Source organism: Vipera berus (genome assembly GCF_964194415.1).
Source record: "Vipera berus genome assembly, chromosome: 13".
Taxonomy (NCBI): Eukaryota; Metazoa; Chordata; class Lepidosauria; order Squamata; family Viperidae; genus Vipera; species Vipera berus.
Genome location: NC_138216.1, coordinates 16,821,669 through 16,841,074, shown reverse-complemented (window position 1 = coordinate 16,841,074; position 19,406 = coordinate 16,821,669). Strand labels below are relative to the sequence as shown.

Sequence of the window (19,406 nt, the reverse complement as noted above, 5' to 3'; positions counted from 1 at the left end):
TGCCGCCGGATCCCAACCGGGGGACGGAGCGGGACTCCGAGCGCGCGGGAGGAAGGGGGAGCCGAGCGGGGAAGCCGCCCGCGGCCGCCAGACTCCTTGGATGGGAGCGAAGGGCTCCGAAGGGCGGGCGGGAGCTGCGGGACCTCGGGGAGCTGCGGGGTGGATCGCACGGGAGGCGATTCCTGCAACCAGGACGGGTCTGAAGCGGGAGGGGATGATGGAGGGCAAGGGACCAGCGGGACCCCCTCGGCTGTCCCCGGTTTTCTCCGAGGAAATCGGTCCAGCTCCCCCCCCCCCCCACACACACACAGCGACGGTGGCAGCTGATCAGCTCTGGCAAATCCAAATCGCCTGGTGGAGACCTGAACCCAGAGCTTTTCCCTGCCCCTCGGCTACTCCCAAGCGCAGCACCTGCCGAGCCGGCTCCCTGGTGGGTTTCCACGCTCTGCAAAACTCCCGAGTTGGTTGCGATCACTTGGTGCCATCGCGTTTTGTACCATGTGCGTACCTAGCCACTGATGTTTTTTGCGACAAACCTTGTTTAAAACAAGCTGTGGTTTATTGTGCTGGGTGAATCCAGCCTCAGGCTGTCTTTGAGGACCGGCGAGTCAACTTGCAGTGAGTCCAGACAGGACCTTTGGCTGTTGCTATCCCCACCTGGCCCTTCAAGAGACAAGTGGGTCTTGCGGAGCCCCCTCCCCCCAATTTCTAAGAGAGGGGCTGAGAGTTCCAGAGAAACGGGCAGGATTCTCAGTTAATGGTGGGGCTGAAGTAACCAAGGCTCCATTTCTTCTCCTGGACTAGGATAAGCTTCCCTAAAACGACTGCCAGATAATCCCCAGCATCCTCCTTCCCTGCCATTTGTAAATAAAAAGGTTCTTTTTCCAAAAATCAGGGCAATGTTGCTCAGACTACTTTGGTGGCTTTGGGATGGGTGGATTTCAACTCCCAGAATTCCCAGCCAGCTGCAGAATTCTGGGAGCTGAAGTCCACCCATGGGAAAGCTGCCAAGGTTGAGAAAGGCTGCTTAAAATATCCTGCATAAGGAGAGCGATCCACAGGGGATTCATTCCCCATCTTAGAAGAGTCTCAGTTGGAGAACGAAACTTTTGTCCAATGAGCAATTCTTGGCTTGGGCAATGGCCTTCGGTGGCTGATTTGCCCTCCCCTGACCCTCTGTCCTCTTCAGGATGGCCTTGTTTCTTCTTTGGAGAAAGCAGAGGAACACCTTTGGCCAATGTATGCCAAGACCGGCATCTTAAAAGCAAAAAAAAGGCACCTTTTCCAATGAGCACATTTTATTAAAAGGCAGAAACTTTGCTGAGCCGATGTCTTTGGATACCATTTGGAAAAGGGACTCTCAGGATGCTTCTAATGTTTTGCTGCCATGACTAACACGTCGCTCCTCCTACAACATCTGGAAATTGGGGCAGGAAGGCGGGTTGTGAACAGAGAATGCTTTTCTGTGATGTTGTATTCCATACAGGTAGTCCCTGGCTCACAACCATTTGTAACCAAAGTTAACAACAGCACTGGGGAAAACTGACTTATGACCCTTTTCCCACACTTATGTTGCAGCATCCCCATGGTCGTGTAATCAAAATCCGGACGCTTGGCAACGGCTTCATATTTGTGTCCCAGGGTCATGTGATCACCGTTTGCAACCTTGTGACGTGAAAAGTCAACAGGGAAGCCAGATTCACTTAATAACTGTGTTACTAACTTAAATGGTTCACTTAAGAACTGTGAAAAGAAAGGTTGCAAAATGGGGCAAAACTCACTTAACAACTGTCTCACTTAGCAACAGAAATGTTGAGCTCAAAATTTGTGATCGTACGTCGAGAACTACTGTATATGGATGACACAATGCAGGACAGACCTTCTTTTATCCAGCCAATTATCTCCTTTGCATAAAACCAGATTCCAGAGTTTCAGGAGAGGAAGAAGAACGGCATCGTTTGAGGAATCTTAAGGAAACTGGCCCAAGACGAGGCTAGGTACCAATCAGGCATGTTGGAGATTCCACCCTCGGGGGCAAAAGGAGGGAGGGTCTGTAAGAGAAGAAGCAGATCTGGGCTAGAAAGCAGACCCATCTCGCTCACCGCCAAGCAGATATTTTTCTTCTGTTTTCCCTACCAGTTCTTATTCTCTCTGAAATCGAATTTGTTTCCCAAGTTCTTTCCAGAGAAGCGAAGGCTGGTAGGGGGGATGTTTTTGCACTTCTCCACACTGCGATGGCCAAAGGCTGGGGTGAGGGTCCCATCTTCTCTCCAACCACCTGCAGCCTGGCTGGTGTCCACTTCCATCCCTCCTGGTGGGACTCTGTTCCTGTTGGGGGCAGGGGAGCGAGCCTTGCCCTGGGAAAAGGGTTGGAGAGTAGTCCTCTCCCTGACAATCTGTGAAAACCAGGCACCCAACGTCTCTATCTGCAGATTTCCTGGAGACCTTCAGAAGACCATCTGAGTCCAGAGGCATCGCTTCTCAAAGGGAGGACATGAGAGCACTCTGGAGAGCCATTTTGAAGGAATCCTGACCCAGGACAGGGCTCAACTCCTTGGCATCGCCCAGGCCCTGCACGGCCTTCTCCAGATACCCCCAAGAGCAGATGGGGCTCGGAAGGAAGGGCCCAGCCTTTCCATCAGGGTCCAGGGAGGTTTTGTAAAGAGGCTGAGCATGGGATGAGGCAGGAAGAGCCTCAGCCTCAAGAAATTCACTATCGCTTGTTAAAACAAACTCATCTCTCTCCCTCTTTCCCCCTCACCCAACTATCCACTGGTACCCTCAAAAAAGTGTGTGCAACTACAGGATGAGAGACAGGCTGGGGTGGTGGTGAAACTGGGAGACCGGGAGTTCTAGTCCCACCGTGGGCACAAAGCCAGCTGGGTGACCTTGGGCCACTCACCCGCTTTCGGCGAGGAAGGCAGCAATGGCAAACCACGTCTGAAAGACCTTGCCAAGAAGACTGCAGAGATCTCTCCGAGAATGAAATCAGACTGCGTTAGGGGCTCCATTTTGGGTATTTGGACCTCTGTGGTCAGCTGGGCAGAGATTCTCTCGGCCATTCCCCAAACCCACCCATCCGCTCCGTCCTCCAGATCTCCTTTATCTTTTTATTTCTGTTTTCAAGGACGGCCTGAGAGTGCCAGGGGGATCCCAAAGGGTTCTTTGGAAGGAAAGATGAAGCTGGTGGTTTATTTTTTTTTCATCAAAAGTATATTTTAAAAAATATTTAAAAGCACAGATGGGGGTGGGGGGGAGGGTGAGGGAAGCTGGTGAACGCTATGGGCCAGGCAGCTTTCGGCTGTGAAGCGGATCCTGAAGGGAATAAGCCAAATCATAATACATAATTAAATAATAATAATAATAATAAACATAAATATATAAGTAATCATAAATAAATATAAATCTGCTTACAAATCATGTGTGGCTTGGTTGAGTCTTCTAAGCCAGCGACAGTGAATATACTATGCAGTTTCCAGGAAGGGAAAAGACATTTCAATTTGCCTGTTTTTTGACTAGTAAATATACATCTGAAAATAAATTATTCTAGAAATATTACTGGACATTTATTATCTAGCTACTAGGAATTTTCAGAACTTGTTCCCCAGGGTCAACGTCTGTGGAGATTCTCAGTCATCCAGGTCCTGGTTGTCCCAAAGATGCTTTCTTTCAAAAGATAACTGGACTTTCTTGTTTTGCTTGAAGACATTTCACTTCTCATCCAAGAAGCTTCTTCAGTTCTGATTGAATGGTGGAGAATGGAAGGATTTCCAGGAAAATTGCAGAGTACAGGCAGGGGTCTCCAACCATGGCAACTTTACGACTTGTGGACTTCAACTCCCAGAATTCCTCTGGCTGAGGATTTCTGGGAGTTGAAGTCCACAAGTCGTAAAGTTGCCAAGGTTGGAGGCTCCTGGACCATAGGATTCAGGCGACCCTGAGGGCACAGATAAGCCTCCAAGTGGCCTCAATGACTCTCAGAAAGAGGACTAACCCCCTTCCATTTCCATTGTGGCCCCTGCTCTTCTGAGCACAAATGGGATTTCATGTCCTCTGTCACAGGCTTTCTCCACCTCCTCAACGTTAGGAAGGGTGACTTCAACTCCCATAGCTGGCTGGGGAACTCTGGGAGTTGAAGTGCCCCCTTCTTAAAGTTGAGGAGGTGGAGAAAAACAGCTCTAGACGTTTCCCTTGAGGGATCTTTTCTCCTTGCACTAGAGCAGGGGTAGGCAACCTCGGCTCTTTTATGACTCGTGGACTTCAACTCCCAGAATTCCTGAGCCAGCATGCTGAGGGAAAAGGAGAGGTTTCCAAGCGGAGCCATGCTGGCTCAGGAATTCTGGGAGTTGAAGTCCACCAGTCATGAAGGGGCCATAGCTCCCCCATGCTGGCTCAGGAATTCTGGGAGTTGAAGTCCATGAGTCATAAAAGAGCCGAGGTTGCCTACCCCTGCACTAGAGCTTCCTAAGCATAAGGAATGGCTGCCTTTTCATCCAGGTCTTTTGCCCAGGGAAGGCTGCAGGCTAAGGGCCAGAGGACCATTCAGGGGATTAGCATCTGCCACAGGGACTTGGCCTCATTCGGGCGGAAGGCAGCTCTTCCCTGCAGCAGACAAAGCTGGCTGCCTTTGTGCCAAAGAGGCACGTCGCCTTTCAGGAGAGCTGCTCTGCTCGTGCGAGAATGACCCAGATTCTTTACTGGGGACCGAGCGCTTATTTCTTCCACTGAAAAGAACCAGCTCAGGAGTCGGAAGACTCTTCTTGCTTGGGGACGGGGGGCACCTGTAGGGCCTCCTCCCGCCTGGGTGGACTGGAAGATGGGGAATTACCTGCTCGGCTGCTCCTCTACCTGAACAGCCAGACAGTATAGAATAACAGAATTGGAAGGGACTTTGGAGGTCTTGTAGTCCAACCCCCGCTCAAGCAGGAAACCCTGTATCATTCCAGACGAATGACAAAGAAGAGGGGGTCAAATTATTCTCCAAAGCATCAGAGGGAAGGACAAGAAACAATGGTTGGAAACTGACCAGAGAGAGAAGCAACCTGGAATTAAGGAGAAGCTTCTTGACAATGAGGACAATTAACCAGTGGAACAGCTTGCCACCAGAAATCATGTGTGCTCCATCACTGGAGGTTTTTAAGAAGAGACTGGACAATCACCTGTCTGAGATGGTATAGGTTCTCCTGCTTGAGCAGGGGGCTGGACTAGAAGACCTCCAAAGTCCCTTCCAGCTTCTCTTCTCCTCTTCTCTTTTATTCAACGGTCCAGTTTCTTCTTAAAAACCTCCAGTGATGGAGCACCCACAACTTCTGGAGGGAAGCTGTTCCACTGTTTGATTGTTCTCACTGTCAGGAATTTTCTCCTTAATTCCAGGTTGCTTCTCTCTTTGATAAGTTTCCATCTGTTACTTCTTGTTCTGCCTTCAGGTGCTTTGGAGAATAGGTTGACCCCTTCCTCTGTGACAGCTCCTCAAATATGGGAAGACTGCTAACATATCACCCCTAATCCTTCTTTTCATTAGGCTAGACCAGGGGTAGGCAACATCGGCTCTTTTATGACTCATGGACTTCAACTCCCAGAATTCCTGAGTCAGCTATGCTGACTCAGGAATTCTGGGAGCTGAAGTCCATGACTCATAAAAGAGCCAAGGTTGCCTACCCCTGGGCTAGACAGACCGAATTCCTGCCAGTGTTCTTCATGTTTTAGCCTCCAGTGCCCTGCTCATCTTTCTTGCTCTTCTCTGCACCCTTTCTAAAGTCTCAACAACTTTTTTGGATCATGGTCACCTATGCAGGTCCCCTGAATTTCCCAGCGCCACCAATGACTCCCACCACCTATAAAAGAAATGCACATACTCAAAACCTTCAAGTATGTTTAAATGTTTAAGGTAACTTCTTGGGCAGAAGCTCACCTTTACCTGCATTTGAACACATGATTTCTTTTTATTCACATCGTTCTGTGAATACCAGCCTTGAGTATTTTTACCTGGAATGGAAAGGCAGGCTAGACTGGTTAATTAGGTGCCCTGAAGCTGGTGCTAAGAGGCTGACATTCTCAGGAGCCGGCTGATCTGTCCTCCACCTGAACTTTTAGGCATCCCAGTGAATTAATTGCAGTTGTAATTCAATCTATCCAATTGAATCTATCCTGCTGGTCATCCTCTTCTTTCCTTCCACCCTTCCCAACTTTAGAGATTTCTCCAGGCTTGCACAGAATATGTTTAAACATGAGAACTTGAGCCCGGTCATTTGTGCCTTGAGTGAGAATCTGGGTCGATTTGATCAATGATTCATGGGTTTGTTTCCTTGCTGTTTTCTCCAAGATCAGAGTTCAAAGGCGCTTCTGCTCTCCTGCTTCTTCCAAGGCAACCTTTGCTCCTACGGGGGGGGGGGGGGGGAGAGACACCAGCACCACGGGGACCACCACATGATTCTGACTTTTGGAATCGCAGACAGGGCACCGGCCTCTGGGTCTTTTCCCAGGCTTAATCTGCAGCGTAGAGGCATTAAAATAAAAACTATGGCCACTTCGGGGAAGCTGAAAACTTAGGGAAGGACCGGCCACCTTCACGAAAGGGCTTCTGGCCTCATTTTGCTAGTGAATTATTTTCTCCATTCAAGTTGATCCCAGGAGCCGAAAACAGCCACGGGAGCAGACACACAACTCTGTGTCAATCAGCTGCCCCCAATCAGCAAATGGCAGAGGCAGCACAAGGCTGAAACGGATATTGTTTCTGGACCCAGATCGGGTCCTTATCAGAAAGTCAGCTGCTAAGCTAGAAGCCTCTCTGGCCCTCGGCTCTTGTGGCATTGCAGAGAAGCCGCAGAAGCACCTAATTTGAACCCTCCAGGCCCTGCCAGGATGGAAACCACACCCAGCCCCCCCCCCCAATATTTCTGCATTCTTGAGGTGGGGTGGATTTGGAGGAACCTGCTTATTAGCTACAGAAAAACGAACTTTCAGCACAGACTGCGAATAGCTGAGTTCTAGATAGACACCTAATTCCTTGGTTTAGGAATCTTGCTGAGCCACGTTTCATTATTAAACCACAACTGGCTGAGTTTGCATAACCACAAGAGCTGAGCTCACACAACATGGCTTTGCAAAGTCTGTGAGCTTACCTGGCTGGTTTACATATTTTGTTCCTAAATAAGTCAACGTGTGTAGCAGTGCAACTTTTTCACTATTAGTCTCTGGATAATGTTGCTCCCCCGTGATTAATCTCGATGGTTGTGTAGCTTTTTCTAAAAATCTAAAATGGTTTTAATGCCGTGTTTTGACATTAGTATATCAGTTTCTCGAGGCCACTGTGAAGCTCTATGCAACCCCTCCTCAAGAACCCTCCCTCATTTGAACCAGGAGCTGGGGGGTTACCACAGGTCCTGCAATTCCCCACTTAACTGGCTTTTGCCAACAGAGGAGCCCATCCTTACAAAAAATACTTTATTGTCCTTGGTACCACAGAAGCAACTCTCCTGCACAATTAACTCTTCAAGGCAGCAACTAACTCCGAGTCCGCCTTATAAAACAGATCCTTCAGCAACCCGAGTGCCTCTCCTGGTGGGAAGGGAACCACAGCTGCCCTTCTGAGAAGGGGGAAATGGGCAGGCAGCTCCTCCTGCTTTCCTTGGCAGAGACCACCCAGGAACCCAGATCCCCCCCCCTCCTCCCTTGGGGAAAGCAGCCAGGGGGATCCATGCCTCACCTCTCTGGGTCTGCCCCACAATTGCAGGAGCCAAGGACTTATGTGCAGTGCAGGAGGCTCCGAACAGCAGCTCTGGGCCACTTGCTCTGGCCGCCAGCCAAGACAGGATTACGAGACAAGCCACAGGCTTAGCAGAGCCTCTCCTGTATGCCATTCCCTGCCCTGGGCTACGGAGCAGCAAAGAGAAGCAAGGCAGGATCCGGGGACCAGCAGGGGCTCTCTGGAGGGGATTTCCCACCTGCCAGGGCTACCTGTTATCTCCACTCACCTCCGCCAGATGGCGCTTGCCTGGCTGCTCTCTCACTCGCCTCCACCTGGCACTTTGCAGGGAGCTGGGTTACACGCCTACCAATCACTTGGGCTGCCCAGGAACCAACTCAGCTAGCAATACCCTGGGACAGGCAGCTGCAAGCAGGAGACAGAGGGCTCCCCCCACCCCGGTTCGGCAGGAAGACTGGGTGGCGGGGGGGGGGGCATTGCCTTTGCAATTCCCATTTCTCTCCAACCCCTTCCTCCCCCTCCCTAGGGACAAGGGGAGGGATCTCACCAAGACACTAGGGTGGGTGGCAAATGGGACCCCTGAGAAAGCAAATTCACAGTCCACAATGACAGGAAGATTTTAGCTTAGAGGCCTGCAAGGCAGCTTCGGGCCTTTGGCAAGCCGAATTCTGAAAGGGGCAAGAGAGCCTGGAAGCTGCCCAACGGGGTGGGGGCAGCAGCCAGACGTGGCATGGATGTTTTGCCCCCTCCCCAGGGCTGCTTCCTTGTTCCTTCCTTCTCATGTTCTGGAGAACTTGGTTACCACCAAGGAACAAGTCTTTGGCCTGGTCTGCTGACTCTGAAGAAAACTTCAAAGTCTCTGTCCCCCAGTTTGTTGCCTCCATTCCAAGATGCTACCACTACCACTACTCTGACTACAGCTGAGCAAAAACTGTCATTTTTTTTCTCCCAGCAAAACAAAGAACCTTGTGACCGATGAAAGATGAGAATGGATTTCAAATCTCAGTGGGGAAAAAGTTAATCTAGCAATTTTCAGGCAAGAGGAGGGACTTTCAAAGGAGGGTGCTGGAAAGATGAAAACTGAACATCGTTCAGCAATGCCCCCACCTCCGTCTCTGTCAGAACATGGCAGTCATTCCCCACATCCCTGTGGCACTTTCTCTGCCCAGGAGAGCACTGGGGTGAAGGCCAGACACCAACAGTGCCAGTTCCAAGAGCACTAAACTGCATTGAAAAGGAAGAAATAGAAAGGAATGGAAATCAGGGCCAAAACTCTTCCATCCAGAAAGCCCACCACCAGAAATTCTACTCCCCCCTCCAAATAGGTCCACAGATTCACCTTCTCCAGGGGGGAGGGGGGAGGTGCCAACCTGGGAGGAATCCATCAAGTGGTGGCCAAGCACAAGAACAGGCACTCAACCCTGTTCTGGAAGCCTCAAGTTCTCTCAAGTTTGAAAAACCAAGTTGGACTGAACCACGAATGGGCCCCCTCTTTGTGCCTGGGAAGGGGCCCTTCCCTAGAGGGTCTTTGGCCGGGCATTCAGGCGGATGACTTCCTTGAAGTCCCGGACAAACTCGCGCAGGCGGTCCATGTGAGGGTTGACGTTCTCCTCCATCCACTCCTCCACGGCGTCAGGGAAGTAGATGCTCTCCAGGTGCGAGCGCAGAGTCTGGATGACGTTCTCCCAGTCTTTATGGACCCTGGGGGGAAGAGCGGGATACCTGTCTGAGCCTGGGAGGGAGGGGGCACCTGTGTCATTAAGGGCCCTTTGGCCTCTTAGAGCAGGGCTCTCCATCCTTGGCAGCGTTAAGACTTGTGGACTTCCAAATATATATATATATATATCTTCCAAGATATTTGCCTTCCTTCCTCTTTGCATCCATCTTCCAAGGCCAGCTCTTGGAAGATGCAATTTCTCTTGAAAATGAACTGAATTTGATAGGGAAATTCCACTAAAGGGAAAGATTTGTGCTTTTTACCCAGATATGGGGAGAGAGAAGAACTGGGCTGGGATCCCACCCTCTCTGGGATCCAGCCACTCGGCTGTCCACTCACTTGAGCACTTTGCTGCCGAAGCTTTCCATGTTTCGTGGGTTGCCGAACTGATGCTTACGGTGATACGGGCTGAACCATCCCTTGATGGAGCTGCATGATTAGAGAGATAAAAAGATTCGGTGAAGCTTGGATGAAATCCTAGCGGGTGAGACAAGGAGAGACTTGAAAGAGGCGATGATCCTGCCTGAGTCCTTGGAACTGGACAGCAGCCATAAAGTTATAGCAATAGCACTTAGATTTATATACTACTTCATAGTGCTTTACAGCACTCAATGGGCGGTTTTACAAAGTTAGCATCTTACCCCAACAATCTGGGTCCTCAGTTTAACAACCTCAGAAGGATGGAAGGCTCAACCTTGAGCTGGTAGGATCGAACTCTTGGCAGTGCACAGATTTTGCCTGCAATACTGCATTCTAACCACTGCGCCACCACGGCTCTTAACCAGTGGTGGGATTCAGCCAGTTCGCACCACTTCGGCAGAACCGGTAGCTAATTTTTTGTTGCCCGGGCCCAGAGTGGACTTCTGGAAGCGGCATCCACGCAGAGAACCGGTGGTTCACATATTTGAATCCCACCGCTGCTCTTAACTCTAGCCTTAAAAGATTATGGCTCTCTGTCCCTGGCCCTGCCCTTAGCTGCTTGTATCAATAATAACACACACACACACACACACACACACACAAGTTTAAATAGACTACTCCAGTGTTTATCCACCTTGGCCACTTTAAGTTGGATGAACTTCAACTCCCAGAATTCCCCAGCCATTTCAGAAGAACTGAAGAAGCTTCTTGGAGGAGAAGCGAAAGGTTTTCAAGGAAAAAACCAAGGAAGTCCAGTTGCCTTTTGAAAAGCACCTTTGCGATTTGTGACAATTGCCCCCTTTTGAGCCCTTCTGACAAGCAAAGTCAACGGGGAAGCCAGATTCACTTAACAATCGTGTTACCAACGTAGCAACTGCAGTGATTCGCTTAACAACTTTAAGACCTTTAAGAAAGGTCTTAAAATGGGGCAGAATTCACTTAACAACTATCTTGCTTAGCCACAGAAATTTGGGGTTCAATTGTAGTCCTAAGTCGGGGACCAGCTGTGAAGAGAGCAGGAGGTACAGCCAAACAGGAGCAAGGTTCCTCCTAAGAACTTCAGATAAAAGATCTCTGCTTGGGGGGGGGGGGCAGAACCACCCACTTCTCTCTGACCTTGAGGAGCCCCAAACCGAGGCCCCCTCCGGGAAGATGCATCCCACTTCCTTGCCCTCCAGAATGAGGGGCGGTTCAGCCTTGGAACGGGGCAAGTGGGGAGGAGACAAGGGGAACCTGGGGCCCGGCCCACCTCCTGGCCAGGCCAATGCTGTGGGGCCCTTCTGCCGTGGCACCCACCTTTCCTCCTCCAAGACTTTGGTGACCGAGTCCTTCAGCTGGCCGTCCACTTGCTCCACCATGCGGTAGATATCGGAGCCCGGAAACGCCCCGGTTCCTTCGCTGGGAAGACACAAGGAGATTTTCAGCGGCAACTCTGGGATGCGAGCGGCTGCCTTCCATTTTCTCCAGTTCGGAAAGTGGCATTTTTCACAATGGGCACTGAAGAAAGACTCCCCCGCCGTTGCTAGCCCATCGTGGCCTCCCGTGGCTAGGGGTGATGAGCTTTGCAGTACCCTTGGGATAGGAACGGCTGACTTAAAGGCAGACCCCCGTAACCAGCCTCCACCCTCACCTCGACCCCTTTTGTATACGCACCAGGTGCTCTTTTCCAGGTGCAGGTTCTGGAAGCCGAGCATGGCCAGGACTTTCTTTTTGGCAGCCTCGGTGAAGCCTCCTGAGGGACAGAAGGAGCGGGGAGGGGCCAGTGAGGAAGGGGCTCTGCCCCGCTGCCTGCCTGCCTGGCCTGGGGGAGACGTGGCTGGCAGCTGTGTGGAGCCACAGCAAGGTAACCCAGAGAAAACAGCTGTGCCGTCCCTAAACACGGACTTGTCTACACACAACATGGTACAACAGTTCATTTAGCCACAATTCAAAGTTACAGCGGCACTGAAAAATGTTCCTTGTGACTGTTTTCCACACTTATGACCTTTGCAGCATCCCCATGATCACGTGATCGAAATCCGGATGCTTGGCCATTGACTCGTATTTATGACGGACACAGCGTCCTAGGGCTATGTGACCTTTGGCGACCTTCTGACGAGCAAAGTCAATGTGGGATCCAGATTCACTTAGCGACTGCAGTGATTCGCTTAACAACCGTGGCAAGAAAGGTCGTAAAAATGGGGAAAAAGTTCACTTAACATCTGTCTCGCTTAACAACAGAAATTTTGGGCTCAGTTGTGGCCCTAAGGTGAGGACTGCCTGTAATCTGCCCTTGATCTGGCTGCCCCAAGCAGCACAGTAGCCGGGGTGGGGGGGATGCCCTGGCGTAGTGCTGGGTGGCAAGGCCGCCCCAGAGAAGACAGGACACGGAGGAGAGAGTCCGCTTTAAATGGCCTTTGCGCTTTGCCAGGTGGGGGTGTCTGGAGGGAGGGGGGAGGCCCTTGTGGTGCCCTCAGGCAAGAGGGGAGAGGGCAGGACACTTTGGCCCAGGGAGGAAACGAAGCCCCCCCCTCTCTTCAAAGAAGAACTGGGGGCTGGGGGTGGAGGGTCTGCCCCTTCCCTGGACTTTTGTTCAGACAACCTCCCAGATCACTTCTGGGAGGTGGGGGGAGTGCCAGGCACGTGGGCATCAGAGGGCCCTGGCAGAGTCCTGGAAAAGGGGCTTGCAACAGCAACAGGTGCCTTTCGGGTGCGCCCCCCCCAAATCAGCACGGGAATTTTTTGACTCCTGACTGGTCCCTGCCCACCACCTCATCCCTCCCTGCCCTGCTCCACAAAGGCAGCCCTCGCCCGCCAGTTGTTCTGCCAGCTCTTTAATTTATGCCTCTGTAATCCCTGACCCAGATCAGACGTTGCACAAAGCCACAACCTGCCTATGTGGAGCTAACCTTGACTGAGCTAACACCGCCGGGAGTGGCAGGAACCAGGCTGGGCAATTTTCTCTTTGAGCCCGAGACCCGTGATGGGCGTAGCTGAGGACGTGGTCAGTTTTTCTGAACATCTGGCTAAGGGACCCCCTTCACCCCTTAAGCACCCCGACACAAGAAATGTGTGGAAAACCCAGCCCTGCTCACACTCAGGAATCCCTATCTACCCGTCTGCCAGAAACTGGATTTTACAAACCAGCCTGGCTGAGTTCCTTTACCAGGCTGGCCTGGCTCAAACCAGGCATTCTGGCTTCTTGGGATGAGGCAAGAGCCGGTCATTTGATCCGTTTTAATCACTTCAAGTGGCCCTGCCTATCCTTCCTCAGACAGAAATTAATTATGTATCACAAAAAATAGTTTTTAACTTTTCATACGCTTGTAATGAAATAATTTAAACAATCCCTCAAGTACGAGAAGGAAAATTTCTCCCAATCAAACAGAATTTAGGAAAAGCGTTTTCTGAGATGCAAGCACTGCACCTCTTTCTCCACGAGGGAGGGGGGCCTCCAGCCCCCCTTCTGGCAGGGCTTTTGGAGGGCAGCTGGAGGGGGCCAGGCATGCCGAGACCACCGCTCTGCCATTTGTGGAGGAGGCAGCTGTTCTTCAATGCACCACTTGAGGGCACCAAAGTCCTGCCAATAGCAGAGAGGCTGCCCTAAGAGAGGTGTGTGGAGACACACACACACACACACACACACACACACACACACACAACCAGTCCAATAGTTTGCATTGTCTCCACTGGGTGGCTCTCTGCAACTTGGAAATGCTAGAAATGCTCCTGCCCACCTTCCCCCTGCCCACAAATGCCCAGGCTCCCCCCTCACCGTTCACGAGGGTCTGCAAGCACACGGCCAGAGAGGGGATCCCGACAGGTAGCAGCTCACACAAAGCAGAGTAGTGGTCGTACCTGCACAGAGAAACAGAAACGGATCCCCCCATTTTCGCCTATCCGGACAGTAGATCTCCTTTTCCTTGCTGGCAATGCAAAAGGCAAGAACTGGGGGGGGGGGCAAGAGGAGAGACCTCAGGCTGCAGAGGGCCTCTTTCTTCTTTTGGTTGGGGTGGGAGGGGCCTTAGGGGAAGAGGGGGTGCTATGCCTGGGCATTTCTTTTGGGAGGGCAATGGCACAAGCCACCCCTCAGCTCAGCCTCTGGACCCCCTGCGACTCCGGTCCCCCCTGTAGAGCTAAACAAGGCTGGGAGGGGGGAGTGGTTCTGCCTATGCCAGCCTTCCCCTGGCGAAGCCCAAAGGAAACCCCACCTGCCTGAAGCCTCGGCAGATGGCTCTGCTGCCTGTGGAGGAGCCCTGAAGCCAGGCTGGGCCCTTCTTCTCCTCCAGGGGCAGCTGACGGAGGGCTGTGGTTCCTGGGGAGGCCAAACAGACACTGCCCACACACACACACACACACTTGCCTTTGCCAGCCGGTGAGTACGATGCCCTGGAAACGGATGGAGGGCATCTTCTCCATGACTTTCATGACTTTCAGCCATCGCAGATGGTTCTGCAGGTGGGTGTTTAAGGGGGTCCAGGCCTGGGCGGGGCCCGTGGTGCCTTTGAAGGCGCTCGCAAACCAGATGGTTGGAAAGCCGCACTCAGCGTACTTTTCAATGTACCTTCCTAGAGTAAAGAGGGAGAGAGAGGATCGCCCATGCTCAACACCAGCCCTGGGCTGCGGGCTGCTCAGAGCTGAAGAGGTGCCCAGGAGCCCCCCCCTTTGAGGGGCCTGTGGGGTCCCTGTGCGAAGCGACCTCCAGAGCCTTTCTCAGACACGCCAAGCGCACAGGATCGTGACTGGGAGGGATTAAAGTTAGGGGACTTTGCCAACTGGGCCTTCAAAGAAAGCCAGGGGTCCTTTCAAGAAACGAAAACATCTTTTCTTAAACTGCTTTAACCTCCCTACGTGCGCTGCAAAGAGATGGGAAGAAAAGATGGGAAGCCAACCTATTTGCTGGGGATCAAAGTCTGGAGCGTAAAACCACAGCACGGGAGACGCGTGTTTGGCAATGCCGGAATCTGAAAGACATCAGTTCTTGGGTGAGATGCACAGGCGGCTCCTGCAAGCCCATAACCCTGAATGAAGAATGAAGGCCCTGCAGCCGAGGATCGGGTGGGCAGTTTCACGTCAAGGGGTCAACTTCTCTGGGCCTTCTTTTGCAGTTTCTCTCGGCAGTGGGGGTCTCTCTTCTGCCCACCCTGTCTCCTGACCCCTCCCTGCTTCTCTTGAGCTGCTTCGTGCACATGTTGGCCTGTCTCTCCTACTCTTCTCTATGACCAGCCCCACCCAGCCTCCCTAAATGTTTTGCTTGCCCAGCCACCCTCTGTGACGTAAGGGCAGCTCAACCAATCAGAGCCACGGACCTCACCACCACCCAGGTGTGCAGGAACAGTTCCAAGGAAAACCACTGCAAGGTCAGGCAGGCTAACCCCAGCGACAGCCCAGGAAGGTCCCGGCGGATGGCACTGACCTTGGATGGCTGCGACGCCAACCTTCCGCAGCATGTCGTCCCAGAGCAACACCTGCAGCCCCCACGGCTGGCTGGCGATGAAGTGTACCACCTCCCGGATGTGGTTCAGGTACATCTTGCCCGTATCGCCCCCGTTGTGACTCATCCAGTTCTTTGAATCTACCCCTTCGCCTAAGTGGAAGACCTGCAGGGCCAAAGAAATGCCTGAGCAATGCGGGGAGCGGGGGCTCCCGTCCCAACAGACTCTGCCCTTTCACAGTGGCTGAAGCAACGATCCTAATCCCCCATTTTGAGGCGGGTTGAAAGGCGGAGGGGTTCCGCCTGCACTTGACAAAGATGGGGCTGTTCCAGACAGAAGTTCTCAAATCTAGGAGAGAAGCAACCTAGAACTAAGGAGAAATTTCTTAACCCAGTGGAAGGGCTTGCCTCCAGAAGTGGTGGGTGCTCCATCACTGGAGGCTTTCAAGAAGGGATTGGACAGTCCCTTGTCTGGAATGGTAGAGGGGCTCCTGCTTTTGCAGGGGGTTGGACTAGAAGACCTCCAAGGCCCCTTCTGACTCTGTTATTCTGTTAAATGCTCCCTCTGGCTTGGGCTACCAAAAGGCAGAATGACTCCACTCAGAAGTGGAAGAGTCCCTCAAAGGTCCTTCTTGCACAGCCAGGCTCTTCTGTCAGCAAAGGACACGTCTTCTCCCCACTCTTTCCTCAGCCACTGCACAGAGTGTATTCTCGCTTCATGCTATTGTCTACAAGCCTGAGATCTTCTTCCTTGAAGATCCCCCCACCCCACCCCACCCCACCCCACCCATGGCTACCCAAGCCTCATCCTGCTTCAGTTCCCTATTCAGAAACATTAAACAAGTCATTGAATAAATGCCTTAACGTTTGGGTGAATAACTAACTTGGGAACTCAGAAGCACAGATATACACAACTGCTGTTTTTAACACGTCGAAGAGGCTAATTTTGGTAACAGACAGGTCCACGTGTAACTTGGAAGACTTTTCTAACAGTTTTCTGTACTAAACTCAGTCAATGCTATTAATAGCAGGCTGATAAACAAGCTTTGTTCCCAAATGTTCTTGGAATTGCTAAAGCTGCAAAAGTGAAATAAATAAAATAAAGAAGGAATCAGCCTTTTAAAAGAAACTTTTTTGGAAATACAGGTAGTCCTCAACTTACAACAGTTTATTTAGTGACTGTTCAAAGTTACAATGGCATTGAAATAAGTGACTTACGACTGTTTTTCACAGTTACGACCATTGTAGCATCCCCCACGGTCACATGATCAAAACTCAAGACACTTGGCAACTGGCACGTTCTTATGACTGTTGCAGCACCCGGGGTCACGCGATCCCCTTTTGCGACCTTCTGACAAGCGTAATCAATGGGGAAGCCAGATTCACTTAACAACCAGGTTATTAGCTTATGAACTGCAGCGATTCACTGAACAAATGTAGCAAGAAAAGTTGTTTCGCTTAGCAACAGAAATTTGGGCTCCACCGTAGTCAGAGGTTGAGGACTACTTGCATGCAATTTCCTCCTTTTTATTCCCCTGTGAAATGTGAGGATAACCTCCCAGAGTCCATTTCTGAATGATCTCCTTCTGTGATGACAAAAGCAGATCTCACCTATCTGCGTGTGCGCAAAGGGAAGATCTGTCAGAATGCCAAAGAAATCCTGCCCGGGGGGTGGACACAGAAGGGTGGAAAATGTAATGTGCTGCTTTGCTACTTGCTTAATTCCCCAAAGGAGAAAAACATCTCCAGAAAGGAAGAGGCAGAAAATCTACCATTTAGTGGGCGAGACACATAAGCGAGTAACTTCTCAGGATCCTGAACTGGGAAAACAGCTGGGAATAACAGAACAGAATAATAGAAGTGGAAGGGACCTTGGAGGTCATCTAGTCCAACCCCCTGCTTAGGCAGGAAACCCTATACCATTGCAGACAAACGGTTGTCCAATCTCCCAAAAGTTATCACAGAGAGGAGAAGGACATGTCTTGCTGCCCTTGACGTGTCCCGAAAGGTGTGTCTGCTTTCAACCAACTTGAGGACCCCACGCACAACTGTGGCCCCCAGGCAGGCTGGGATGAAGAATCCGAGGGGATGGGCGGGGGAGGGGGGCAGAATCAAACTAAAAATAGATGCACTGTGCTCAACAGACATTTCCTGGACCTACCTTAAACCCGCCACAGAAAATGGCTCCTTTGGCCCTCAAATCTTGGCAAAGTGACCTTGAGGCATGAGGTTAACACAGAGAATAATGCTGAGCTTGGGGAATTACCTTTAAATGGGATCCAGCTTTCATGCCTGCAGGATGGTTCTTTTAGCTACTAACTCAAACAAATGGTAAACTGCTCTCTCTGCCCATTTAGACAAACACCATGTCCAGAGAGAGGGGGGGGATTCCCACCCATGCAGCAGACCCTCTACGTACCTCATCAGCCCCGATGTGTACCCAACTGGAGTGGGGGTGCTTGCTGAGGACCTGGGTGAGCAGAGCCTTCAGGAGGGCCAGGGTCTCTGGCAGGTGGGGGTTGAAGCTGTTGGGGAAACGCTCCACCTCACGCAGATGCCGGTACTTGTCGTGCTTCAAGATGAACTGCAAGAGAGAAAGAAGGAGCTCTTGGCCGTGCTGTGCAGAAGTGGACCTGGGGCCAAGGCCAGCGTTGAGTTCACGGGAGACAAGTCTCCCATTCAAGGCTAGAAAAGATGCTAGCCCACCGTAAGATTGTTACTAACTTTTGGCCTGGACAGGTCACTGCAGCGACAAAAACCTAGAAGGGAATTAAGCCAAAACTAAATTTCTTTTGTTCATTAAAAAGTGCAGGAATCATGATCAGAAGATGAGCAATATTGATACTGAACAAGAAGTTAAACACCCTAGAATGCAGACAAAAGACCTTCTCAATCTTGGCAACTTTAAAATGCATGGACTTCCAACTCCCAGAATTCCCCAGCCACATTGATCCAGAGCAGCAGTTTCCAAAGTTGGCAACTTTAAGACTTGTGGACTTCACCTCCCAGAATTCTTCAGCCAGCCAGCCAAGTTTAGAGAGCCCTGATCTACAGCATGAAAATACAAAAGATATTCCTGCTGAGCACAAAAACCTTCCAGAGGAGGCATTGCTTGCTGCAGAGGCAGTAATTCTAGCACTGCTGCAGAGCCTGTTGTGTTAGGGTGGGCAAATCAGCCTATTGAAAGAGCTCCTGGACTACCTGCTACCTGCTACTCAATAGTAGTAACTGTGAGAGGGATCTCGGAGTCCCAGGGGACAATCTCTTAAATAGGAGCCAGCCGTGTGCTGCAACAGCCAAAAAAGCTAACACGGTGCTAGGCTGCATTAACAGACGGATAGCATCAAGATCACGTGAAGTGTTAATACCACTTTACAATGCCTTGGTAAAGCCACACTTGGAATACTGCATCCAGTTTTGGTCACCACGATGTAAAAAAGATGTTGGGACTCTAGAAAGAGGGCAGAGAAGAGCAACAAAGATGATTAGGGGACTGGAGGCTAAAACATATAAGGAATGCTTTCTGGAATTGGGTATGTCTAGTCTAATGAAGAGAAGGACGAGGGGGGATATGATAGCAGTGTTCCAATATCTCAGGGGCTGCCCCAAAAAAGAAGGAGTCAAGCTATTCTCCAAAGCGCCCGAAGGCAGGGCAAGAAGCAATGGATGGAAACTAGTCAAGGAGAGAAGCAAGTGCTGAAATGAAATTGCTCAGAGACATTCTGGGTCCCAGTAATTCCCACGGATAGTTCTGCCTCTTGGAAATGATGCATTAAAGCAGGGGTCTTCAAACTTGGCCCTTTTATGACTTGTGGACTTCAATTCTGGGAGTTGAAGTCCACAAGTCATAAAAGGGCCAAGTTTGAAGACCCCTGTAAAGCATTATGCTGCCCCATAATGCTTTACAGCCCTTTTTAAGTGGTTTACAGAATCAGCATTTTGCCCAACAATCTGGTTCCTCATTTTACTGACCTCAGAAGGACGGAAGGCTGAGTCAACCTTGAGCTGGTCAGGATCGAACTCCTGGCTGTGGGCAGAGTCAGCCTGCAATGCTGCATTCTAACCGCTGCGCCACCAAAGCTCCTGTAGCTGGGCAGCTGGGATGACCTTCACCCCTTGGGTCTCCCTGCTGGGAATATCCACCCTTGGCC

The 19,406-nt window shown here is 51.1% G+C and overlaps 1 protein-coding gene across 3 annotated transcripts in view; it reads right to left on the bottom strand.

The window, feature by feature from the left end:
* Positions 1–7,454: 7,454 nt before the first annotated feature.
* Positions 7,455–19,406, bottom strand: part of LOC308674064 (hexosaminidase D-like) — a 58,297-nt gene continuing 46,345 nt past the window's right edge. For 2 of the 3 annotated variants that reach the window (XM_081338241.1, XM_081338242.1), the window contains exons 7-15: positions 17,675–17,839; positions 15,238–15,421; positions 14,714–14,785; positions 14,185–14,389; positions 13,597–13,679; positions 11,496–11,574; positions 11,139–11,240; positions 9,762–9,851; positions 7,455–9,406 (exon numbers count right to left, since the gene is read on the bottom strand). In XM_081338241.1, the coding sequence (XP_081194367.1) occupies positions 9,223–9,406; positions 9,762–9,851; positions 11,139–11,240; positions 11,496–11,574; positions 13,597–13,679; positions 14,185–14,389; positions 14,714–14,785; positions 15,238–15,421; positions 17,675–17,839 (1,164 nt within the window). In that variant the 3' untranslated portion in view covers positions 7,455–9,222. The remainder of the gene's footprint in view (positions 9,407–9,761; positions 9,852–11,138; positions 11,241–11,495; positions 11,575–13,596; positions 13,680–14,184; positions 14,390–14,713; positions 14,786–15,237; positions 15,422–17,674; positions 17,840–19,406) is intronic. The other variant, XR_014027791.1, reaches the window with a different exon arrangement.